This window comes from Sminthopsis crassicaudata, chromosome 4 (assembly GCF_048593235.1).
Source record: "Sminthopsis crassicaudata isolate SCR6 chromosome 4, ASM4859323v1, whole genome shotgun sequence".
Lineage (NCBI taxonomy): Eukaryota > Metazoa > Chordata > Mammalia > Dasyuromorphia > Dasyuridae > Sminthopsis > Sminthopsis crassicaudata.
The window spans coordinates 221,966,338-221,989,712 of record NC_133620.1 but is presented as its reverse complement, the minus strand read 5'-3'; the positions used below and the strand labels follow the sequence as shown (position 1 = coordinate 221,989,712).

General features: G+C 36.3%; 1 protein-coding gene across 2 annotated transcripts; it reads left to right on the top strand.

Moving 5' to 3' along the window:
• The first annotated feature begins 1,400 nt into the window (after positions 1–1,400).
• PM20D2 (peptidase M20 domain containing 2) lies at positions 1,401–22,935 on the top strand. 2 transcript variants are annotated; one of them, XM_074310310.1, is made up of 8 exons: positions 1,402–1,977; positions 5,351–5,499; positions 10,535–10,677; positions 13,614–13,768; positions 15,145–15,280; positions 21,287–21,394; positions 21,987–22,200; positions 22,842–22,935. In XM_074310310.1, the coding sequence occupies exons 1-7, from the start codon at positions 1,525–1,527 to the stop codon at positions 22,175–22,177; spliced, it is 1,335 nt and encodes a 444-aa protein (XP_074166411.1). In that variant the 5' UTR covers positions 1,402–1,524; the 3' UTR covers positions 22,178–22,200; positions 22,842–22,935. The 2 variants fall into 2 exon arrangements, with proteins under 2 accessions (XP_074166410.1, XP_074166411.1); XM_074310309.1 differs by having other exon boundaries at positions 1,401–1,977; positions 21,987–22,935.
• The last annotated feature ends 440 nt before the right edge of the window (positions 22,936–23,375 follow it).

Sequence of the window (23,375 nt, the reverse complement as noted above, 5' to 3'; positions counted from 1 at the left end):
GAACTCTTGCTGTGGCATTTTATACTCTATACTATCATACATACGCACTAGCTCTAGGTTGCTCCCTCTCTGAGATATATTTAATGGGTGTGGGGATAGCCTTCTGGGAGCTTGATTACAAGCTTCCTGCTGTTCTTCAGTGGTGATCTCTGTTAAAAGATCTTCCATCTGGCTCTTTAACCTCTTTATATAATAAGCATTATGTTCAGCTGTGTCCTTGAGCCTGATCCCAGATTTACCTGGGTCCATATTGCTTCTCTGTCTTCCCTCTTAAGTAGCGTTTCTACCGGATCTTTCAGAATCTTAATTCTGAATATTAAATATTTTCAAAACCTGATAATTTCTGGTGCGTCCACATTGAGCGCCATTTGTAACGTGCTCTCCTGGCAGTTACAATTACTATCCTGCCCAAGGGCAGTCCTAATATCCACAGAAATTACTTCAGGGCCTCAATCTCCCGATGCGCTGTGGCACCCATTTAAAGGCCCCTTACAGCCTACTTCTTGGATAATCATAGAAGACAGCCTCTAAATTGAGTTCTTAGCCTTTTTGTGCAATATGGACCCCTTTGGCAGTCTGGTGAATTTTATGGATTCCCTTTTTTTTTTTTTTTTTAAATCACATTTTATTTTCAATAACACTTTTCCACTCAACCCTCCAGTGAGAAAGTGAGAAAAACAAAATCCTTGATACAAATATGCATATTTAAATAAAACAAATTTCTGGATTGACTATATCCCTCTCCCCAAAAAAACTCTTAATCCACACTGAGTCATCCATTAGATTGTAAACTCCTAGAAGACAGGGCCTGCCTTTTGCCTTTTTTTTTTTTGCAGAGGGGGTAGACTCAATGGTTAGCAGAGTGTCTGACACCTAGTAGGCATTTAATGATCGTCGATATTGATATTGACCATCAGCTTTCTGTAGGGAGGCAGGTAAGTTGATTTTATCATGAGTCTTTGGACCCCTTCTCAATTGAAAGAGAGCTAAATTTCAGTTATAGGTTCACGAAAATAAAGGTGTAATTTTCTCCCCATCCAAATTCACAGACCCTGGAAATCTGCCCATGGAAGCTTCGAGTCCCTTTTAGTTGATCACAAGTTAAGCGTGCGAGGTTCCCTCACTGCTCTCATTTGCGGAGACTCTCCCGACAACCCTGGATTCTTTGTATTCGGAGAATGGAGGGGTTTTTTTCTGTACTTAGAACCCACAGTTCAGTGGGGAGACTAAATCAAATAAAGACAGGAGGTGAGCTTTTTGGAGTTTCAATCCCCAAGGAAGCAGGAGGAGGCAGCTGACTACATTTTCCCGTAGGCCCAACGGGAGAGCGGGTGTAGGAGAGAGGGAGAAATGAAGGACGGCTGTGATTGGAGAGAGCTAGCCAGGGGCGGAGCAGAGGCGGGACTCATTGGCTCTTGAAGAAGAGGCTAGCGGGCGCTCGCAGGCAGACCTGCGGCTTGTGCAGTGGAGTTCACTTTCTTACGCATCCCCTCCTCTCCCCGTTGGGACGAGGCGCTGACCACTATGAGACCGGGCGAGGAGCTGCCTGAGGAGAGCGGCCCCGCCATTTCGGAGCTGGAGCTGCTGAAGTGCCGCGCCGCCCAGTGCATCGACGAGGCGGCCGAGCGCCTCGGGGCCCTAAGCCAAGCCATCTGGAGCGAGCCCGAGCTCGCCTACCAGGAGCACCGGGCCCACGGTGCCCTGACCCGCTTCTTCGAGCAGGAGTCGTCGGCCGCCTCCGCGTGGGCCGTGCAGCCGCATTACAAGCTGGACACGGCTTTCCGGGCGGAATGGGAGTCTCCCGCCGCGGGGTCCGGGAGCTCCGCGCCGCTTCAGTTGGGCTTTCTTTGCGAATATGACGCGTTGCCTGGCATCGGGCACGCCTGCGGCCACAACCTGATAGCCGAGGTGGGCGCTGCGGCCGCCCTGGGTCTGAAGGGGGCGCTCGAGAGCCACCCGAGCTGCCCGCCGGTGAAGGTGAGACCGGGACTGGGCTGGGGTTATCGTGCTACACCAGCCCCGGTACCCTCGCCCCCGTGATTTCCTGGGGGGGAGGGGAGGGGAGGGGAGGACGCCAGCGTCGCTCCCTGTCCCACATTCGAGTCATTGTATCACAGGAGTGACAATGTTGTTTCACTTAAAGCTCGTCCCCGTCACTTGTGCAGGCGCTTCCCATCCCCGATGTAGCTAGATCTAATATTTAATTGATAGTTAAGTTTAATTAAGTTAATTAACTATCTGATGATAGTTGGGATAGATTGCACCTGAATACTCATCCCGCCTTCATCCCACCTTAGAGAATGCTTGCAGCCTTGTTAGAATAATAAATTTAAATGGAACCCGGAGTGGGGGCTCCTGTGTCTCTCCCTCTCCTTTAGAAGGGTGGGGGTTTCCTTCCCGACCCCACTGAAGGCTCCCTTCAGCTTTTTGATGTAGGCTTGAAGGTTTGTGGACTTTTTTTTTTCCTCCCTAGCATGTATTCTGTCACGGCCTGTATTTGGACCCAAAAACTTGAGTGCCATCCAGTATTTTGAATAACAGAATTGAGGGTATGGGCTCTAAGACATGTTTGTGTGTGTGTGTGTCTGCTTATTTACTTGCAGGGCTAGTCCATCCCCCGAAGGGTTTTACGGGGAAGTAGTGTGAAGTAGATGACGGGGATGCTGTACTTTGATTTACTGCGGCTACCAAATCCCTCGGGGCAGTCCCCTGTGGGCTGCTGCTGATCTTTTTAGACATCTATCTTTCTAATACTGGAGAGATTTTTCTTTGTCCTTATACTTTATAGTCCTCATAGAACTAGGTTTTTGTAATAATAAGGAAGCATTTTAAATATAGTTCAACTCAGGCTTTAAGTTTTTAAACTTTTTGCCTTTATGGATTAGAAAAACCCCTTCACATTTTAAACAGAAAATTTTTCATAGGATTTCAGAAAAAAATCATTAAAAGGCTTATTTCTTGAATATATATGAATAATTACTCTTCATCTTTGGGCTAAAAATTGAATCCAGTCTTATTTTGATAACGGAGAATATGAAAGTTTTTATTTTTTTAAGGCTATTTTCCTTGTGTTTTTTTCTTTTCTTTCTTTCTTTTTTAAAATCTTTGTCCATCTGAGAAGGGTTGATTGTTACTGAACATGATCAACCTTTTTCACTTTTCCCTTTATCAATACAAGAAAAAAGACCACACTGTCAAATCAAACATATTAGAAGTTCTACAATAAGAATGGAGCACGTAAATATTTATTTAGCTCTTACAGTGTGCCAGGTGGTAAATTCTTGGGACACATGGAATGGTAAAAACATTGTCCTTCCTCTCAAGGAAGTCCCATTCTAATAGGAAAGACAGTCTGTACAAGATGGAAATAGAAGGTAATCTTCAAGTGAAAATTCTGGGAGAAGGATCCTGGTTGACAAGGCCTCTTGCAGAAGCTTCGATGTTAATAGTCTCAAAGGAAGTCAAGGATTCTTAAGAGGAGGAAGTAAAGGAGAGAATGAGCATTCCAGGTATGGGGGGAGGCAATACAAATGCATTGGGAAAACAGAAGGGAGAGTAGGTATTCAGGAAGATTATGAACTCAGTTCTAGACATGGTAGAAGTGTCAGTGGGATCTCAAAGCCAGATGTCCAAAGGACACTTTGTGAAATGGGACTGGAGTTTAGGAGAGCGGACAGGTTATATAGATATGGAAATCACCTTCATAAACAGGATAGTTGAATACAAGGTAGCTGATGGGCTTTGGAGGATTAAAACAGAGGTAGTGATCATTTAAAGGGGTACACAATACTATTTATATAATTTATAGGAACCATGTAGTTCTCAAATAGTAATAACTGTGAATTTAAAAAAAAAATAGCATCTTTCTTACATAGTAATACATCCAAACATATACACATATTTCAAATTCATTACATTTACTTTTTTGAGATTAGGAGTCTTGTCATTTTTCATCTTTGTATCCCTAGCAACCTAATAAATATTTGTTGATTGAATGATTTTAGAACTTAAGGAGCCCCATTATTCACTGACATTTATTCTGACTGTTTAAAATTGTATGTTTTTGAGAAAGTATTTAAGTAAAATGTTTATTCTGTAAAGTTCTTTTTTGTTTAATTAGGTGTTTGGTGACCAATAAATCTGCCTGATTGAACTGGTGGAAACGAATTAGTAAGTTTGTGTAATTGGTCATTTCTAACTGTGGTATTTAAGATTGTTTAATGTAATTCTAAAAATAATCTATCTTGAAAGTTCTTAATGAAATAGCATAAGAGTAGAAGTGTTGTGAGTTGAATTTTAATTTAGCATTGCCTTAGCCTTTTTATGTCCCTTTAGGCAAATCACTCTACTTCCTGGGCCTCTCTTTCTCTGTAAAATGGTACTTTGTCACCTACCTCACAGGGTTGTTGTGAGGACTAACTAATAAATAATTATGAAGTACTTTGCAAATAATTAGCTATTATTGCTAAACTACAAATTGCCTCTGACATATCCTGCCCTTGTGACCCTGGACAAGTCAGTTAACCTACTATATTACTCTAGGCCAGAAGTGCTAAATTCACTAGCAACAGAACCTAGAACAATCTCTTTGGATGAAAATGTAGTTAGGAATATGTTTAACAAAATAAATAAAAAAGGGCAGATTGGTTGTACAGTGGATAAAGCACCATCTCTGAAGTCATGAGGACCTGAGTTCAAATTTATCCTCAGACATGTAACACTTCCTAACTGTGCGACCCTGGGTAAGTCACTTAACCCTAATTGTTTCAGGGGAAAAAAAAAAAGTTAAAAAAATAGAATTTAGATGTTAAATCTGTGGTTTCCTAAGTCAATATGCAGGGATCTTTTCTGTTTTTCTATTTGAGTTTGACATCACTGCTATAGACCACATAGTTAAGTTGCAGAGAAGTTACTGACCTGCATTGGGGAAGAGTTATTCTTCATGCAAGAATTCTCTATACCTATGAATTCATGGGCAAGTCTTATTTCTACATATCTAACATTTAGTCCAAAAAAGTTGCAATAAAGACTTTAAAGACTACCTGATTATTATAGAGTACCTTGAGTAACCAAATGGCTTTAGTTCTCTTTTCATCATAAGCATTTCAGATAGAAAATTTCTGATATTTCTCATCAAATTGATTTTCTTGTGAGATTTTTTGTATTGCAATATAAATTAAAGTGTGAATTTCTAAATATCAAAAGTTACTCACAGTTGCATGTTAGAAGTTAATCTTTCCTATAGTTTGAAGACAAACAATGAAATAGGTTTTGAATGACTTGTAAACTAGGAACCTGTAGGTTTGATGGATAAATATTTGGGCTTCTCTGATCCCTGTGTCTTTTTTAGATCACTGTCCTGGGTACTCCTGCAGAAGAAGATGGAGGTGGCAAAATTGACTTAATTGAAGCTGGAGCTTTTAAAAATCTTGATGCTGTTTTTATGGCTCATCCATCACAAGAAAATGCTGCTTACCTACCTGATGTGGCTGAGCATGAGTAAGTAAAAAAGATGTAGAAAATACATCTTGAACCTTGAAACTAGAATTTAGATTGCAAAGCTGGAATTTCAAAATGTTCATATTTTCTCTATTTAATGTTTTCTCCTGGAGAGGACGGTATGTGTACATATGCAGGCCATGTGCCTCTACCTCTGTGTTTATATTTAAAAAAATTTTTTTTATCTTTGTTTCCTTATACGTAACTCTTAACCAATCAGATATCTCATTTTTTTGTGGGCATTCCCTCTAGTCATCAGGCCTTGCCTCACCTTGTTCAGTTTTTATTCATGTTCTCCCCTAAACTTACTGAAAGAGGTCCACATATTGAGCTGGGAGCCTTTCTGGTTTGTGACATACAGTGAACCATACAGACTAATTTCCAAGCTTTTCCTCAACTTATGCTAATTTACTACCCCATCTATTCTGAGCACACATTTTTCTGATAATATTTTTTTACTCCAGCTTTTCCTTGTAGCTTCTTGTATTTTGTGTGTATCCTGTATTTGTGTGAGTCTACTCATATCTCTCTCACAGCACTGTCTGAGGTGGAGTTAAAGTAGGTTACGTATTTAACAAAGGTGCTTTTTAACTTCTTTTGGTCTTTTTTGGGCCAGCCCCTATATTTTCCCCTCTAAGAACAATGTCTGATCCATTTTTCCATTTAACTCCACCTTCTTGTTTTATAGTTTCATTTATTCATACAATTCAGGTGCTCCATCTGTATGTCCACTTGATGGTAAATTACCCTTTTTCAAATACCAATAGCTAAATTAAAATGTATGGTCAGTCTAAGAACTGAAGTTCTTACTATCTCATGTACCATTTTCTGCCACTGTTACTATAGTAGAAAGATATACCAGACAGTTTGTATTTTAATTTTTATTTTGTGGGTTGCTATAGCCAAAGATCCATAAAGTAGATGTTGGTGGTGAGCATCTTTCTTCAGCTATGTAAGGCCTTTGAAAGCAGATTGTCTATTGTTGGGGCTATATTTAAAGAGAGGGCCAGAACTTTTATTTTACTGGCAGAGCATTTAGGAAGCCACGATCACCTCCAAGCCACAAAGAAGCACCAGAGGAAAGTCCTTTGTGAGGAGGTTTACAAATAGTAGGCACTTTATATCAAAGAAATAGTCCAGCATGTGTTTAGCAATAGGAGATTTTCTGAATCTACATTTAATACTTTTCATTGTGTGTTTGACAATGAAGGACATTTGGTTTGCCTTTAAAAAAAAAAAAAGAAAGAAAGAAACTAAGCTTCTTTCATAAGAAAGCTTCCATAAGTATTAAAATGCAAAGGTCTAAAACTCCTCTATAGGAACTCTGAGACAAAAAATTTTCCATTGTTAGTCTGTTTCCAATTAGATAATAATCAGTTCATATAAGTCTGTCTAGGTCTTAGAAAGAAAAATTTAAAAAATTTCGATAATAAGTAGTGTATTTACTTTCTGGAAAATCATCAATCTTGTACAAACCTCTAAAAAAATCATTTCTCTGGATTTCTCTATGTAATATAGAAAATATGAACTCTTTACAAAGTATAGTGTTATATATTGGTAGGGAGGTCAGAGGTTATTTAATCCAACTTCCTTACTCTATGGAGAAAGGAACTGAGGTGCAGAGCAAAGAATCTTGGCAAATATTACACAGGAAATGAACTGGAGATTTAGATTATTAAGCATTCCCTTAACCCCAAATAAATGCATTTTACAGTGAATCAGACTGCTTCTATGCCATCTACACTTCACCTACATTCAAGTGTTCAGAAATAAAAAGTAAAATTGAAAAAGATTATTCTGGGCAAATCTTCAGTTACACATCTAAATTTAAAATGCACAATTTCTATTCAGGAAGATACTCTAATTCCAATTAGCAAGGATTAATCTTGAAAGATTATAATAATTGGTTCTTATTTATTAGTGTCATTTTCAAGTGTCCTTTGTAATAAAGCTGGCATTAATGTATTGTTAAGTGCTGAGCTCTTCCACTTGATACATTCATATTGAAAAGCTCCATCCTAATCTCACTCTAGCATGAACCCTTCACAAGCTCAAAGATGATTAATGCTTTTTCATTTTAAAAATTACTGCTAAAATAAAATTGCTTTTAGTGTAGTTTTTTTTTTTTCTTATTTATATTTGTGGAGTTTTTAATCAGTGATTTTGAGAGTTAATCTGTAGAACTGATATTAGAACATTTTCCCTGGAAGGTTTTGGTGATTTTTTTTTTTTTTTTTTTTTTAATGCCCTTCCAAATAAATGTCTTGACAAGTGTTTTTCAGTTTCAAGGGGATGATGAGAGGATAAATTTACTCTGTTATTCAGTCATTATTCATGAACATTGTGCTAGAATTGGAAGACAGAAAGACTGAAGAATACACTGCCTTAATAGTTGCTGCTTCATACTACCATAATAAAAAGTATGTACTTAGAGGCTTTTTTGCTAAGGGAATGTTTGGAAACAATGGAGAAATGATGTGAAGTTTCTAAGGATTCAGACATTTAGTCTGTTTCATTGATTAAATCTATTACTTCCCTAATAATTTGATACCACTTGAAATAGCCTTAAAGAGTGTGTTTACACAAATGCTTAAAAATATTCAGCTATGTCATCTTTAGGCATTTTGGAGAAAAATAATGATACATCTAGGTGTCATATATATATGCACATATACATAGATATATGTATGTATATAATTGGACACATTTGGTGTTTGAAAATAATTTCCCTTAAATATTTGTAAAAAAATGAATTTGTCTACTAAGTACATAGGCAGCATGATTGCATTTCTTTGCCAAAACCTTTTTATTCTGATAGTATCTGATCAACCCATCTTAGTAAGAGAACATTTAGAAGTGGGATAAGTAATTATTTCTGGAAAAAAAATTTGTTTCAATTTGTATGGTTGAAAAAATTTCATTAAATATGAGATGAACTAGTTTTTTTCATAATTATTTAATGTTTAAAAGGAATGAGAAGTTTATGGTTAGGTGTAAAGTCCGGGCTAGCTCCCTGAAGGGCTCAGAATCAACCAGAGTCAGGATAAGTAAAAGTCCTCGCTCCATATTGGGCGCCAAAATATAATGTTCTGTTGTCTCTAAATTGTTATTGTTCTCTGGGGGCAGATCTCTTGGGGAGCTTCTGGAGCCAGCCTTAGTTTTAGTTTCAGTTCAATAATCCCAAAATGCAGCCAGGAGTTAAATCCTATATCCTATATTATGTCCTTCAAAGTCTTGAATCTTTTTCTGTCAGAATGTCTTCAGCCAACTTCAGTCTCTAGCTCCCTCTAAATCCAAAGCTTCCAGCCAGCACGAAGGTAGATGTGGAAATGAAATCTTGACTCTGAATTTCCTAGAGTGTGGGAATCAGACTCTACCTCTGAGAGTGTTGGATTGTGGGTTTCCCAGAATTCAGTCCTAGATGTGAATTCCCAGAAGGCCATGAGTTGGCTTTTCCTTTAGACTTGTGAATCTGCTGGACTTGCAAATCCACTGAATCCTCACTCTGAATCTCCTCAAGCTTCCCTGAAGTTCTCCTGGGAAGTCTTCTCCTTGACCCAATTCAGAATGACTTCCCCACTTAATGTTGGCTCCTTATATCCTCCCAGAGAATGGGCTTGTGGGAAACTCCTTAAAGAACCAATGATCGAGCTCCTTTAAAGGTGTAAACTCCTTCAAAGGTTTGAACTTCTTTAAAGGTGTGAACACTGAAGTAGAGAATTGTTAAGTACTGATGTAGCAACTTGTAAGGATCCTAACAGTTAGGATTGGTAGAAGTTTTGAATTTTAGGAGCGATTTTAATGGATTCAATTTATAAAGTACATCTCTTAAACATCAGCTATTTACTGACAACCATTTTAGCATGAAAATGGAAAGAAAAATGTTCTAACAACTAATCATTTCTACAGTAGAATACTTAAGTAGTGTTCCCTTTTTAAATTTAATTTTTTTATTCTGGACTTAAAACACCAAAAAAGAGCATTTTCATACTCAGCAAAACACAAAAAGAGTAATTTATGTAAAACCATGAGTCTCCTCTTGACATTACTTGCATTATGAAAAGTATAAGTTTCATGTATTATTTTAAAAACTTTGTTCTCTCTGTGCATTCCAAAAAAGTTTCAATGGCCATTTTTATTTTTTGGCATTTCTTTTGCTCTCCCCTTTCCCCAATTAACTGAGAAAAAGAGAGGGAAATATTCTTATAATAAATAAAGGTAATCAAGCAAAACAAATCCATACCATCTGGCTGCACCCTCTGTCACCTTTGTCAGAGCTCAGTAATGTGCTTTCTCATGCATTGTGTGGTTATTGCTTTGCTGAGACTTTTCAAGTGCTTCATAGTTGTTTCTCTTTATGATGTTACTATTGTACCTATATAAATTTTTTTCATGTTTTTACTTAATTGTCTCAGTCCTTATGACTGAGGAGTCTCTGAAATCATCTTTTATAATTAAGGTGAAAGAATATTCCTTTGCATCGATCTATACCATAATTTTTTCAGCTATTCCCTAGTTATCCACGAAACAATCAAAGGGCCTTACTTTAGATTATAGTTCTTTTTTCCTCTCCACCTATACGTTTGATTCCTCTTTAGTTTCAGATATGAGTAAGGTTTATTTGACATCCATTTCCTCCATTCTTATATATTCTTCTTACAAAATGTGTCTACTTCCTGATTACATATAACATTCAACTTTTGGTTATTCATCACAAATTTTCATTGCCTCTTAACTGATTTATGGCCCACTTCCTTAGCTTGTTTCCCAGCCCTCTACAACAAAGTTGTAGAATTCCTGTGTAATATTCTAGATATTTATAGGACTAGGACTTGGACTTGTGCCTTCATTGAGATGAGGAAACTTCAAGTAAGGGAATTCTCTCTACCAGTATAGGTTCTCTGCACCTTATACCCACGGAATTTATTAAGTAACAATACTTGGATCTTTTCCCAAATAACTACTTTGGATTTTTTTTTTTTTTAAATTTCATTACAAATAAAGAAAATAATTAACAAGTGATACTTTTCCCTAGTGTGACTGTGAAATACTATGGAAAAGCTTCTCATGCTGCTGCTTATCCTTGGGAAGGTCTGAATGCATTAGATGCTGCTGTTCTTGCATACAACAATTTGTCAGTTTTAAGACAGCAAATGAAACCCTCCTGGAGAGTTCATGGTGAGCATGTCAATATTTCTTTTATGCAGGAATAGTACTTATACTCTGTTTGAAAGTAACATTTAAATAAGAATAATTTCTCAAAATGTTTATTAGAGTGTTGATAAAATAAAAATTCTTTTCAGCATGAACTTATTTTCAGAAATACATGCAATGAGAGACTGACATGGGTTGGTTTTAAATATTTTGAAAAAAAAAACATTGTTTCTGAATTTAAATACAGCTCCAGATACTTATTAGCAGTGTATCCCTTGGCAAGTCCCTTAACTTCTATCTACCTCAGGTTCCTCAACTGTAAGATATAATAATGGCACCTATCTCAGTATGATTGTGAGGATAAAATTTAATTTTTGTAAAGTATCTTGCAAATTGTAAAGTGCTATGTAAATGCTGGTTATTATTATTAGTTTGGATATTGTTTCTTTTCATATTATTTACCTTTCAGTGGTTTAGTTCTTATCTGTTTGCAGTAATGTTTAAGGGAAACAATCCTTATACAATTCAGTCAAGACTGGAGTGTATAAATTGCCATCAATTTTTGTTTGCCAATTATGAGATCTCCTGTCTTAGTTTTCCCTTTTTAAAAAATGAATAATAGTTGCCTCCTAAGTATCACAGAAGTATTGCATAATGTCTTGAAGATGAGAGAGAAAAGGTAGAATATTAATTATTCAGTCAGAGGATTTGGCTTTTAAATTCCATCTCTCTTGCACCCATTGTGGTCAACATCCTTCACTCATTTCCTCATCTATAAAATGAGAGGCCCTCTGAAGACCTTCTCTAATCTCACGCTAATCTAATTTGATATGGTCAATTGTAGAGACCAAATTCAGTGAAACAGATGAGTAAAAAGAGAAGATAATAGGTATGTAGTGGTCAAAAGCTGAATTTCTCCTTTTTTAAAAGATCTTTTATCAGAGCTGTAGCTTTTGTTTGCTTTAGAATTCTGACTGTAATCTACTAATAGAAGGACCTCCTATCCTGATGAAATCCCAGAACTGGGTCAGTAGAGAAAGCTTTGTTGTTCAGTTGTTTTTCAGTTATATCTGACTTTGCCATCCCATTTGGAGTTATACTGGAGTGGTTTGCCATTTTCTTCTCCAGCTCATTTGACAGATAAGGAAACTGAGGCAAACAGGGTTGAGTGACTTCCTGCGGGTCACACAGCTAGTAAATGTTTGAGGACGAATTTGAACTCTGGTCTTTCTGACTCTAGGTCCAGTGCTCTATCCACTGAGATGTTTAGCTCCTTTTTAGAGTAAGCTTGAAAGACCAGAATGAACCCTTATCCTAAAATCTCTGGAGGAGCTGAGACAAACATGTAGATAGCAGTAAGCCAGAAGATTAAATGTTTTGCTCCAGGGGGAAAAAAATTTTATCCAGCAATAACTTAAGGACTTCAGAGATAGAGTTAATATTTTAAAATCACTATTACTGATTATATAAGGGTCCTCACAGGAAGGCATCAGCAATTTGGGGAAGGGAGAAATAGATGAACAACTGGTTTAAGAGATATGGCTCCTGAGAAAAGAATTTGGATTTTTGAACCAGGAAGATGGAGTGGCCAAAGATAGAATTAACCTAAAAAGGATCAGTAAGATGTGTGTTTGTAGTCTTATAGAGATTTAAACTGAAAGTAGAGGAAGAGAAATGGTAATAATCATTTTTAAAGCTCCCACTTCTTGCTAGGCACTTGCTAGGTGCTAAAGGTACAAAAACAAAAATGAAATGGGCCCTGGCCTCAAGGAACTTGGTATTTATCAGGGAGACAGTATATAAAGACATGAAAACTTACTCAGAGGAGGCAAGATATAAATGTATGCAAGGGAAGCAATATATAAATATATGTAGCCACCATGGCACTAGGAAGTTGGAGGTTCAGGAAATCCTTGTCACTTGGATTGAAATTTGAGGGGAATGAAAGATTTTAAGCATTTGAGCTAAGGAGGGAATGCATTCAAGGTCCAGGAATCATTCCGTGTAGAGACACAGGAACAGTAGGAGAGGTGTCATGCATGAAGAGCAACAAGAAGAGCCAGTGGTGCTAGATCATAAAATGTGTGAAGGTGAATTACGGAGAATATGCCAGAGAAGAGTGGGTTAGAACCAGCTTGTGAATGGCTTTAAGTTACCATTTTTAGAGGGAAAATTTCCTATCTGTATCCAAAAGGACACATATCACAGAGAATAACAAATAGAATATGTGAAAGCACCAATGACTAGCACATACTAAGTACTTAATAATTGCATGTTGCCTAATTATGGTTACTGAATATGCAATATTTCTTTTGTCTTGCATCTCTTCACATCCTCACTAAGATTTTATTGCTGTTTGAGACTTTAAAGCATGTAATTTGGAGCCAGAAAAACTAGGTTCATGCCCCAACTCTTTATGGAGCTGTAATCTTGGATAAAAGTCCCTTTGCATTTCTCTTCATTGATATGGTGAAGAGCTTACATCAGATGACCTAAATTACTTTCCATTTCCAGCCTTCTGATTAAAGATGTGCCTGGTTTTGTTGCAGTAAAATTTTGCTAAATCCAGAGTAAATAGTATAAAATTTTCACCAACTTCACATAGACTTATAGTAAATTACATATAACTAATTATGTTTCCAAGCTTCACTAGAATTAAAGAGCAAATGATTTTTAAAGTTGATCCTATGTTATATAAACTCCTTTCTGTGGTTCATAGGAAGACTTGGACTTATACTCGGCTATTTCTGATTGGCTGGAAAATACCACAATGAAAGTAATAATATATATAGCTTTCAAAATCCTTTGCAATTGGGGTTTCTATGTTACTAATAACTTTAAATCTATCTTTTTATATGAACATTGGTAGAAAGCTTGTTAGTCCTGTTATAACTTAAGTTAATGCTTTCAGCAACTTTTTATTTTGCTTTACTCTAATACCCTGACCTTTTTTTTTTTAGGTATAATTAAACATGGTGGTGTGAAACCTAATATCATCCCCTCATACTCTGAATTAATCTATTATTTGCGTACGCCCTCAGTGAAAGAGCTTCCAATTTTGACCAAAAAAGCAGAAGATTGCTTTAAAGCTGCTGCTTTGGCTACAGGATGCACAGTAAGAAGTATTAAGAGCTAATCCATTTGTTAATCAGAAATGTTAATCAGAAGGGTTTGGAGGGGGAAGGACCTTGATTTGGTTTTTCTCTACATTTTAAATTTTAAAAAAATTTGAGAGACAAATGGAGAGGAGAATCAGGTTATCTGGTTCCATTAATATAATTATGTGATTATTTTCATCTTGATTTATCATTATTATGAATTTTTCCAATGAATTATAACCAATCATAGGAAAGAAAAATATTTTCTCAATTGACTAAAATAATTTACATTTCAAAAAGGCTTAAATATTTTATACTAGTTGACTCTGGGCTCCTCATTTGCCATGATTAGGAACAAGTATTTATAAGTAGTTGGGAAAACTTGGTTATTGAGAGATGTTTTGGGACTGTCAAATAGTACAATTAGGATAACTACAAAAATTAATGTTATTTATTGGTTATTATTATCTGTGGAAACATGTAACTTGCCTTTTTAGATTTGCTATGTAGTAAAATTCCTATTTAAGGAAACAAGTCATTGGCAAAGCCTGATTTAGAAGGGGGAAAAAAAAAGCATGGGATAAAAAGATCACATACTCATGTATGCAATATAGTAAACATTGGGACCTTAGAATAAGATGATAGGGGAGGGGAAGGAGCTGCCTTTTTATTCTGTAGAAGGGGATTTTATTTCTGACATCAATCAAATCAACAAATATTTTTTGAGCAGTATATAAATATATATGTTGGTACTGTACCAAGTGCTACAATTATCTTAAATTGGGAGGGACTGTTATCTGAATTATATATTAAGTGCTAAAAGTAATACACACACTGTGTACTATAATTATGAGGAAGAGTACAGGTCTACAAGGCCATGATTGTTATTTACTTTTTCTTAGGGGATCTTAGACTTCAGGTGGTCTTTGAAGAAGAATAGGAGTCAGCTGGGTAGAGTGGAGTGAGGAGGGCATTCTAAGCAAGGGAACATGCAAATAAAAGCTGTTTGTCAAGATAGTCAATAGGAAATAAATTAAGAGGCTGGGTTGGCTAGGAAGATAAATTAAATTATCGAATTAAATTAAAACCCTTGGAAACTGTTAAAAAGAATGAGAAAATTAAGTACATATAAATATGTACCCATGGTCTGAACTCTAAGGGACTTCTTTATGACAAATTGATATATTTATATTTGAATGTTCTCAAAGCAGGAGACAAAAATCTTGGGTATAGGTTATATGGTATAGTTAAGGTAATAGCTGCCTCCCTCAGATGCTTACAGTTTATTGGAAATAGAGATGCTCATAACTTTATTGATTTGAAAAAATTTCTCTAATTCTTTGTCTTTTTTTTTTTTAAATCAAATTGTGCTTAATAACCATCTTTTCATTAGGTGGAATTAAAAGGTGCAGGGCATGACTACTATAATGTCCTTCCTAACAAGAGCCTCTGGAACGCTTACGTGGAAAATGGAAAGAAGCTGGGAATAGAATTTATTTCTGGAGATTCTGTGTCAAATGGCTCATCAGGTAATTCTAAAGGGTGCTTTTATATTTATATATATATGTTATATATATATATATACACACATATATATATATATATATAAAATATATATATTATATATATATAATATATATTAATAATATAATAATATATATATAATATATATATTATATATATATATAATTTATTTAGTTGTTAACAAAGGTCTTTATCTCCTCTCCCTCTCTTGGTTTGGACCTGTCATTTAATCTGTGTACAATGCTCCTTTTGAGAAAACTTCTCTACAAATGTAGATAGACAACTGTTTTGTAACTCATCTTAACAACTCAATTCCCAGATTAAATTTTTACTGTGGGGGCAGCTAGGTGGCACAGTGGATAGAGCACCAGCCCTGAAGTCAGGAGGACCTAAGTTTAAATCTGGCCTCAGACACTTGACATGTCCTAGCTGTGTGACCCTGGGCAAGTCACTTAACCCCAATTGCTTCAGCAAAAAAAGAAAAAAAAAAAAAAAACCAACTTTTAAAAATGACTTGCTCAAGGATAAAAGGTCCTTTTGTACCTCTGGGTTTTTTAAGAGGTAGTAAGAGTCAAGTGCTGCTGACTCGTAAGGCCTGCTCTCTATTGGCTTTACCAGAGCTTAACTCCTGCATATTGGGGAATAGAAAGGTATGAATTGTTAATGGAAGGGAATGTTTTCCTCTCAGATATTTGAGAAATTGAAGATAAAGTTAATTAACCTTAAGTTAAAGTTAATTTCTTAAAGTTAAGGCAAATATAGAATGTCAAACGAGTTCATTTTATTTTTAGAAGTAGCCATATATTTGGCTTTTAAAAAAAAATTCCAAATAATTACATTGGGGACATTTGGTTTAACTAATTTTCAAGTGACAAGATTGAACTAGGTGATCTCTGAATCTTCTTTTTAATTCCTGTGATTGTAAACTACTTAAAAAAGAAAAGGAAAACTTAACAAGTTCTTAATCCTCTTTATAAATAAGCAGGGTCATTTCCAGGGCAATACTTACTTAGTTGTATAGGGAATTGATGATGTTTGTATTGTTTTGTTGCTAGGGGATAACACTTAGCACAGGTTTTCGAAAATATAGAGATTTTGAAGTTGCTTTAAATTTTTTCAACTATAATTAGTATAATATTATTAAAACATAGTGTGGCATGAGCTTAAACATAAATTTAATTTTTAGGATTTAGAAAAGATACAGAGTTAGGAAACACCTTGAAACTAAGCAATAAAATGATCTTAGCTGTTATCTTTACATAGAAGTTATTTTTTCCTGTTTCCTAGATTGTTGTTTCTTTTAATTATTCTTTCTGAAAATCACATCTTACCATATTGCTTAGTACCACTTACTTATATAGCAACTTTTATGAAATCTGAAGGTGAATATTTATTAGGATTTTAAATTTTTCTGGAAATAGGTTTTTTATTCTTCCCATTTTCTGTTGTTTCTTTTTGTATAGACTTCATAATGATTATATGTTATATATTAAGTGCTAAGAAATGCTATAAGTGCTAAAAAGGCTGAATTATATATTAAGTGCTAGGAAGTAATACACATACTGTGTATTAGTAATACTACTGTGTACTATTGTTATGAGGAAGAGTACAGGTCTACAAGGCCATGATTGTTGTTTACTTTTTCTTGGGGGATCTTAGACTTTAAATGGTCTTTGAAGAAGAATAGGAGTCAGCTGAGTAGAGTGAAGTTAGTGAGGAGGGCAATGTAAGCAAGGGAACATGCAAATAAAAGCTGATTGGTCTGGCAAGTTATGCCAGAAATTCTCAGGGTTTTCTAGTGGTATACTGGAAACAAAAATAAATACAATACAAAAAAATTGTAAATCTAGTTGTCTTCCTCACTTTCCCCCAGTTTTTCATTTGAGGGAGAAAAAATAACTAGTAGGCATCATAGGATCCTGACATTTTTATTGTGCTTTATGGCTTTACAATTACGTGAAAGCAAAAGCCTTTTCATATCCTTTATTCTACTTCAAACAAAGATTCTGCAGAAATCTGTTTCTGTATCTAGATATTTGGCTTCTAGTTACAGAACTTTGTCAGTAAAGTTCTAAGTTTCAATGAACTATTTTTACTGGTTCTTTACCTATAATGGTCAGACTATATGATAAATTTTGATTGAGTTTTTTGACTATTGGACAAAGATCTAAGGCTTTTTAGTAGTTCGTTTTTTTTTTTTTTTTTTTTTTTTTTTTTAAGATGTCTGTCTCAATCAACTATCCATTCATTTTATCCCTTTAAAACTGATTTATGGTCATTGGACTAATTGATAACAAAGTTGAACTGGGACCCATTCTTCTTATTCCAAATACTTGGCATCTTCTCTTCCAAGTTCAAACCTTATTTTACTGAAGTTTCTCACTATAAGCCTTGTGATTCTTCTCTTAGCTCTTCTCCCTCCCCCCCCCCCCCACTTTTCCTTATACAAGGCTGGAATCCCTGTTATTGCTCTTTACCTTTTTCTCCTGCCCTAGCTTTTCACGAATTAGAAGTTTTCCCCCAGAAGTCACAGATAGTTGTTCTTGACAGGGAGAGTCCATATTCTTAGTCCTTTGGAGCATGATGCTCTTGGCATCACAAATTAGAGCTCTCAATGCTCTAATGCATCTCTCCCTCTCCCTTTCCCTCTTCCCCTCTCTCTTCCCCCTTCCCTCCTTTCCTGCCTCTTTCTCTTTTTTTCCTCTCTCTTTTTCTTTCTTTCTCTCTGTGTCTTATCTGTCTCTCTTTTTTTTTCTCTCTAATGCAGTAACAGCTAGGGGGCATTAGAAAAAATTTCATGTAATAGATGTCATCTGAACACTTTCCTTTAAAGAAATTTGGGCACTGAGAAAGTGAGTGAAGATTCCATTTCAGAGGGAATGAGCTGTGCAAAGGCATTGGATACAGGTGATGGAATGTCATGTATGAGGAACAGCTAGTTGGCCATTTTTACTGGAAGACATAAAGGGGAATAAATGGGAATAAGACTGGAAAGCCAGATTATGAAAAGTTTTTTTTTCTGTTTTTCATACAATCAGTAGGGAGCCCCTGAAGACTTAAGTCCATGTGTGACCTAGTCAGGTCTGTGTTTCAGGAATGTCACTTTGATATTTCTGTGGAAGCTGGAACAAAGAAGAAAGACTAGAAACAATTTAGAGAATAACTTGGGAATTGGGTGGGGCTATTGCAGTAGCCTAGGCCAAAGTGATGAGGGCCTAAAGTGTGAGTGGACCAGAGTGATGGATTTAAAAATCCGAAGTCATAGATTTAGATCTGGAAGAAACCTCTGAGGTCATCAAATCTAATAAATACATCTCCCCCAATGTCTGCACGCATCTTTTTTTTTTTTTTTTTTTTTTTTTTTATTTTAAACAAATGAGCCCACAGGGTCATAGAGAGAGAGTAAACAGCTTTTCCTGGGTCACTCATGAGTAAGTGGAAGAGGTGAAAGTTGAGCCCAGGTGTTCCTTATTCTGAAACACACTAGCTATCATGCCATGCTGCTGTTGGTGGAATTGTCAAGTCAAAGGATATGGGAGGTGAGATAAGTCAAACATGACTGACTAGACAGATACTGGTAATTTCAATAGAAATAGGGCTGTTAAGAGGATTAATGGGTTTGGAGGAGGGCATGAATTCTCTTTTAGATATGTTGAGTTTGAGATACCCATGCAATATTCAGATGGAAATGTTTAGCAGATAGATGGTAATGTGGGAGTAGAATTGAAGACTAAAACTCTAGATTTAGGGGCCATCTGCATGAAGATGATTGAATACATAGAGCTAAAGTTAACATCAATAGAGACAGTCTGTCTGTCTGTCTCTTTCTTTTTTCCCTCTATTTTTTCCTTCTTCCTCTCGGTGTCTTATCTGTCTCTCTTTTTCTCTCTGTCACTGTTTTGTCTCTCTGTCTCTGTCTTCCTCTGTTTCTGTCTTTATCTGTCTCTCTCTGTCTTTGTGTCTGTATTTCTCTTTATCTGTTTCCATGTCTGTCTGTCTCTTTCTCTGTCTCTTTCTCTGTCTCTTTCTCTGTCTCTTTCTGTCTCTTTCTCTGTCTCTTTCTCTGTCTCTTTCTCTGTCTCTTTCTCTGTCTCTTTCTCTGTCTCTTTCTCTGTCTCTTTCTCTGTCTCTTTCTCTGTCTCTTTCTCTGTCTCTTTCTCTGTCTCTTTCTCTCGTCTCTGTCTCTCTCTCTCTCTCTCTCTGTCTCTCTCTCTCTCTCTGTCTCTCTCTCTCTCTCTGTCTCTCTCTCTCTCTCTCTGTCTCTCTCTCTCTCTCTCTGTCTCTCTCTGTCTCTCTCTGTCTCTCTCTGTCTCTCTCTGTCTCTCTCTGTCTCTCTCTGTCTCTCTCTGTCTTCTCTCTCTGTCTCTCTCTCTCTGTCTCTCTCTCTCTGTCTCTCTCTCTCTGTCTCTCTCTCTCTGTCTCTCTCTCTCTGTCTCTCTCTCTCTGTCTCTCTCTCTCTGTCTCTGTCTCTGTGTCTCTCTCTCTCTCTCTCTCTGTGTCTCTCTCTCTCTCTCTCTCTCTGACTCTCTCTCTCTCTCTGTCTCTCTCTCTCTCTCTCTCTCTGTCTCTCTCTCTCTGTCTCTGTCTCTCTCTCTCTCTCTCTCTGTCTCTCTCTCTGTCTCTCTCTCTCTCTCTCTCTCTCTCTGTCTCTCTCTCTCTCTGTCTCTCTGTCTCTCTCTCTGTCTCTCTGTCTCTCTCTCTCTGTGTCTCTCTCTGTCTCTCTCTCTCTGTGTCTCTGTCTCTGTGTCTCTCTCTCTGTGTGTCTCTCTCTGTCTCTCTCTGTCTCTCTCTGTCTCTGTCTCTCTCTGTCTCTCTCTGTCTCTGTCTCTGTCTCTCTCTGTCTCTGTCTCTGTCTCTCTCTCTCTCTGTCTCTGTCTCTCTCTCTCTCTCTGTCTCTCTCTCTCTCTCTCTCTCTCTCTCTCTGTCTCTCTCTCTCTCTGTCTCTGTCTCTCTCTCTCTCTCTGTCTCTGTCTCTCTCTCTCTGTCTCTCTCACTCACACACACACACACACACACACACACACACAGATAGAGAAGAGGTATATATTCATAGGTAGTAGGCAAAGCCATGATGATGATTGTTTAAGGGAGACTAAAAGAATAGTCAGACATGGAAGAGAGCCACGAGAGAATCTTCACAAAAGCCACGGCAGGGAGACATTGTCTTTGAGGAAGGGAAGTAGCCAATTAAGTCACTATACACTGAGAAGCTATACACTGAGAGGAGATCATTGGGTTTGACAGTATGTGAAAGCACTGGTAATCTTACAGTCAAGGAAAGGTAGTGGAAAGTAGGCAAAAACATTTCCAAGGGATTGAAAATACAATGAAAAGTAAACAAATGGAGGCTGAGACTCATCTGATTTATTATTGATTATGGAATTTAGACAGTCTTCTCAGAGATCATCTTATCCATACCTAAGAAATATTTCTGGAGCCTTTACTTGATGTCTTTTCAGAGGGAGATTACACTCCAGAAGGAGACCATTCCACTCCTGGATAGCTCTAATTGTTATATTTTCTCCATGAAAATTATGTTTCGATATATCTTGAGTTCCAAAATGCCAAACTAATTTACAATTAGATTTTGAGTATCTATCTGATCCATTTGTGAGTTGAAAATAACTAGTACTACTTTTTAATAAAAATGACTGACCCAGAAATATAAAAAGATCCGATAGCCACACATCTACTTGCCTTATTATGTTTTTGCCTAATAACTATACTTTGCATTATGTTATAAAACTGGGGTTGGCTTTTCTGGTTCTGGGGATTAACATTTAGGAATACCGAGGTCAAGTAATAATAAATTTTCATTCTATATTCCAATATACTTTACTTCCCCCCCCCCACTCTAAGTTTAACATTTGTCTTTGAAAAATATGCCATTATGAATATATTTTGCTTTTACTATGTTTTTTCATGTCTGAACTTGAAAATGAGTTTTTGATTATAATTTAATAATTCAAACACTTAACTGAATACATGCCTTTTATTTTATATGCTTCAAGGTTCCACTGACTTTGGAAATGTTACTTTTGTGGTACCTGGAATTCACCCTTATTTTTATATTGGTTCTGATGCACTGAATCATACTGAGCAATATACTGCAGCTGCAGGTAAGAATTGCTGATGTGAATAGACTTTGGAATATATCATCTGGTGGAGTGAAGTGAAGGGAGAGAATTATCGGCATTTGACAGCTAGCATTTATATAACATTTTATGATTTGTACAGTCTTTTATGGAAATTTCATTTGCTCCTCACCACAATCCTGGGAGGTAGTTGCTATTTTATTTCCATTTTACAAATGAGGAAACTAAGATGGACAGAGAATGACTTGCCTGTGATCACACAGCTAGTAAAGAGTATGAGGCCAAATTTGAATCAGATTTTTCTGACTCTAGGCCCAGCTCTCTGTCCATTGGACTAGCTGAAAGCAAATTTGTCTTTGTGGTATAATTATGTTATAATTAAAATTCTCAGAATTAGTTATGAATGGAGAGTAGGGAAGTGATTGAGCATTAACTGTCAAATTCATGAAGTATTTCTTCATAGTCAAGTTGATTTTAGTTTAATTTTCAGTGAGGCTGGAAATGCTTTATTTTCCTCATTTATTCTGTTTATATTTGGATATATCCATGTCTTTATGACCCCAGTGCCTGGCACATAGTTGCCACTTCAATGTTTGTTGGTACTTCCACCCTATAGGATCCCAAGAAGCACAATTCTACACTTTGCGTACTGCTAAGGCTCTGGCCATGACAGCACTAGATGTGGTTTTCAAGCCAGGTTTGCTGGAAAAAGTTAGAGAGGACTTTAGACTTAGCCTTCAAGAAGAAGAGTTTCTGAATACTACAGATCAAAACCAAGACCTCAGCACAACTTGTGAATCACGTTAACAATGAGTTCTTTCATTAATGAGGTAGGACAGGATTGCTTTTTTTTTTCCTTCTAGGATCAAATTTCTGGTACTTTGAAATTTTGTGACACAGTAAGAAGGGAATGTAATCTAAATGGAATGTTAATGTAATCTAAATCATGTAATCTAAAATAAATTTACAAAAATCTGTATTTCAAGAGAATTTAAATGTACTAGAAATTGATATAAGTTAGAACATAGTAGACCCAGAATTTATTTTTCCAACACAAATAGAAATGTTATATACCCCACTGTAGATCTATATATGTGTTACTGCAAAGATGAATGTTGAAAAGAATAAGGCTTAAAATCTAATGATTAATAGAATTAACATGCTTTTGGAAGCTGTAGGTACAAACTAGTAAAAATATACTGTGAAGAAAAAATTTTAATATGTGAATAGCCTTTTATTGGCTTATTTATTTAGTGATATCTGATGTACATTAATACTGTGTGATTATTTTAAAAAGAAGTGAGAGGAAAAGGAGCCGCTTGTATGTGCTATGAATTTTATGAATTATTATTCTTGGTAATCTAGTATAATGATAGTAATACTTTATCTGAAATGGGAATCAGTAAGAAAGGCTATTTGACTTGTACAGTCAAATCTCTCTTAATCTTTCTATTTCTTTTCTTTACAAAAGGAGAGAATTGAAGGAGGGCTGCTCACGATTTTTTCCAGCTCTAGAAGTTCTATTGTCCATACTCTGTCCCTGAATTTAAAGTTCTCCATGAATAGATCTTTTATAGGTTTATGGTTTCTGAAGCTAGTACTTGAGAATTACATGTCTCTTTCTTTTCACATAAATAAAAGTATATTTACCCATTGATTTTTATTATGTAGCTGGATATTTTCCTGTCAACTGATATGGAAACTTGACTTATTCACATTGAAGGATCCTATCAGCATCATGTCCTTTATGGGAACTGTGGTTCCTACTTTACAATCTACCTTTCCTTACTGAGATTTTCTTTATTTTTGGATTTCCCTTTGATCTCCAGTCATACCATTGTTTTTCATGACCTTAAGTTTTCTCAGGGCAAAAGAAAAAAAAAATCTTTCTGTGTAATGGCTTGTAGAACTTTCTTCCCCATTTTCTCCTACTTAGGTATTTAACTGCAGATAGTAATTATAACATTTCACATTTAGGTGTGGTCATTGAAATCTTTGAAAATAC

What these genes read in the sequence shown, in the direction of transcription:
- PM20D2 (XM_074310309.1), top strand. Translation starts at nt 1,525, where the DNA reads ATGAGACCGGGCGAGGAGCTGCCTGAGGAGAGCGGCCCCGCCATTTCG. An exon ending in CGAGCTGCCCGCCGGTGAAG is followed by an intron (nt 1,978 to 5,350) that starts GTGAGACCGGGA and finishes TGTCTTTTTTAG; the next exon opens with ATCACTGTCCTGGGTACTCC. An exon ending in CTTTGGCTACAGGATGCACA is followed by an intron (nt 13,769 to 15,144) that starts GTAAGAAGTATT and finishes TCTTTTCATTAG; the next exon opens with GTGGAATTAAAAGGTGCAGG.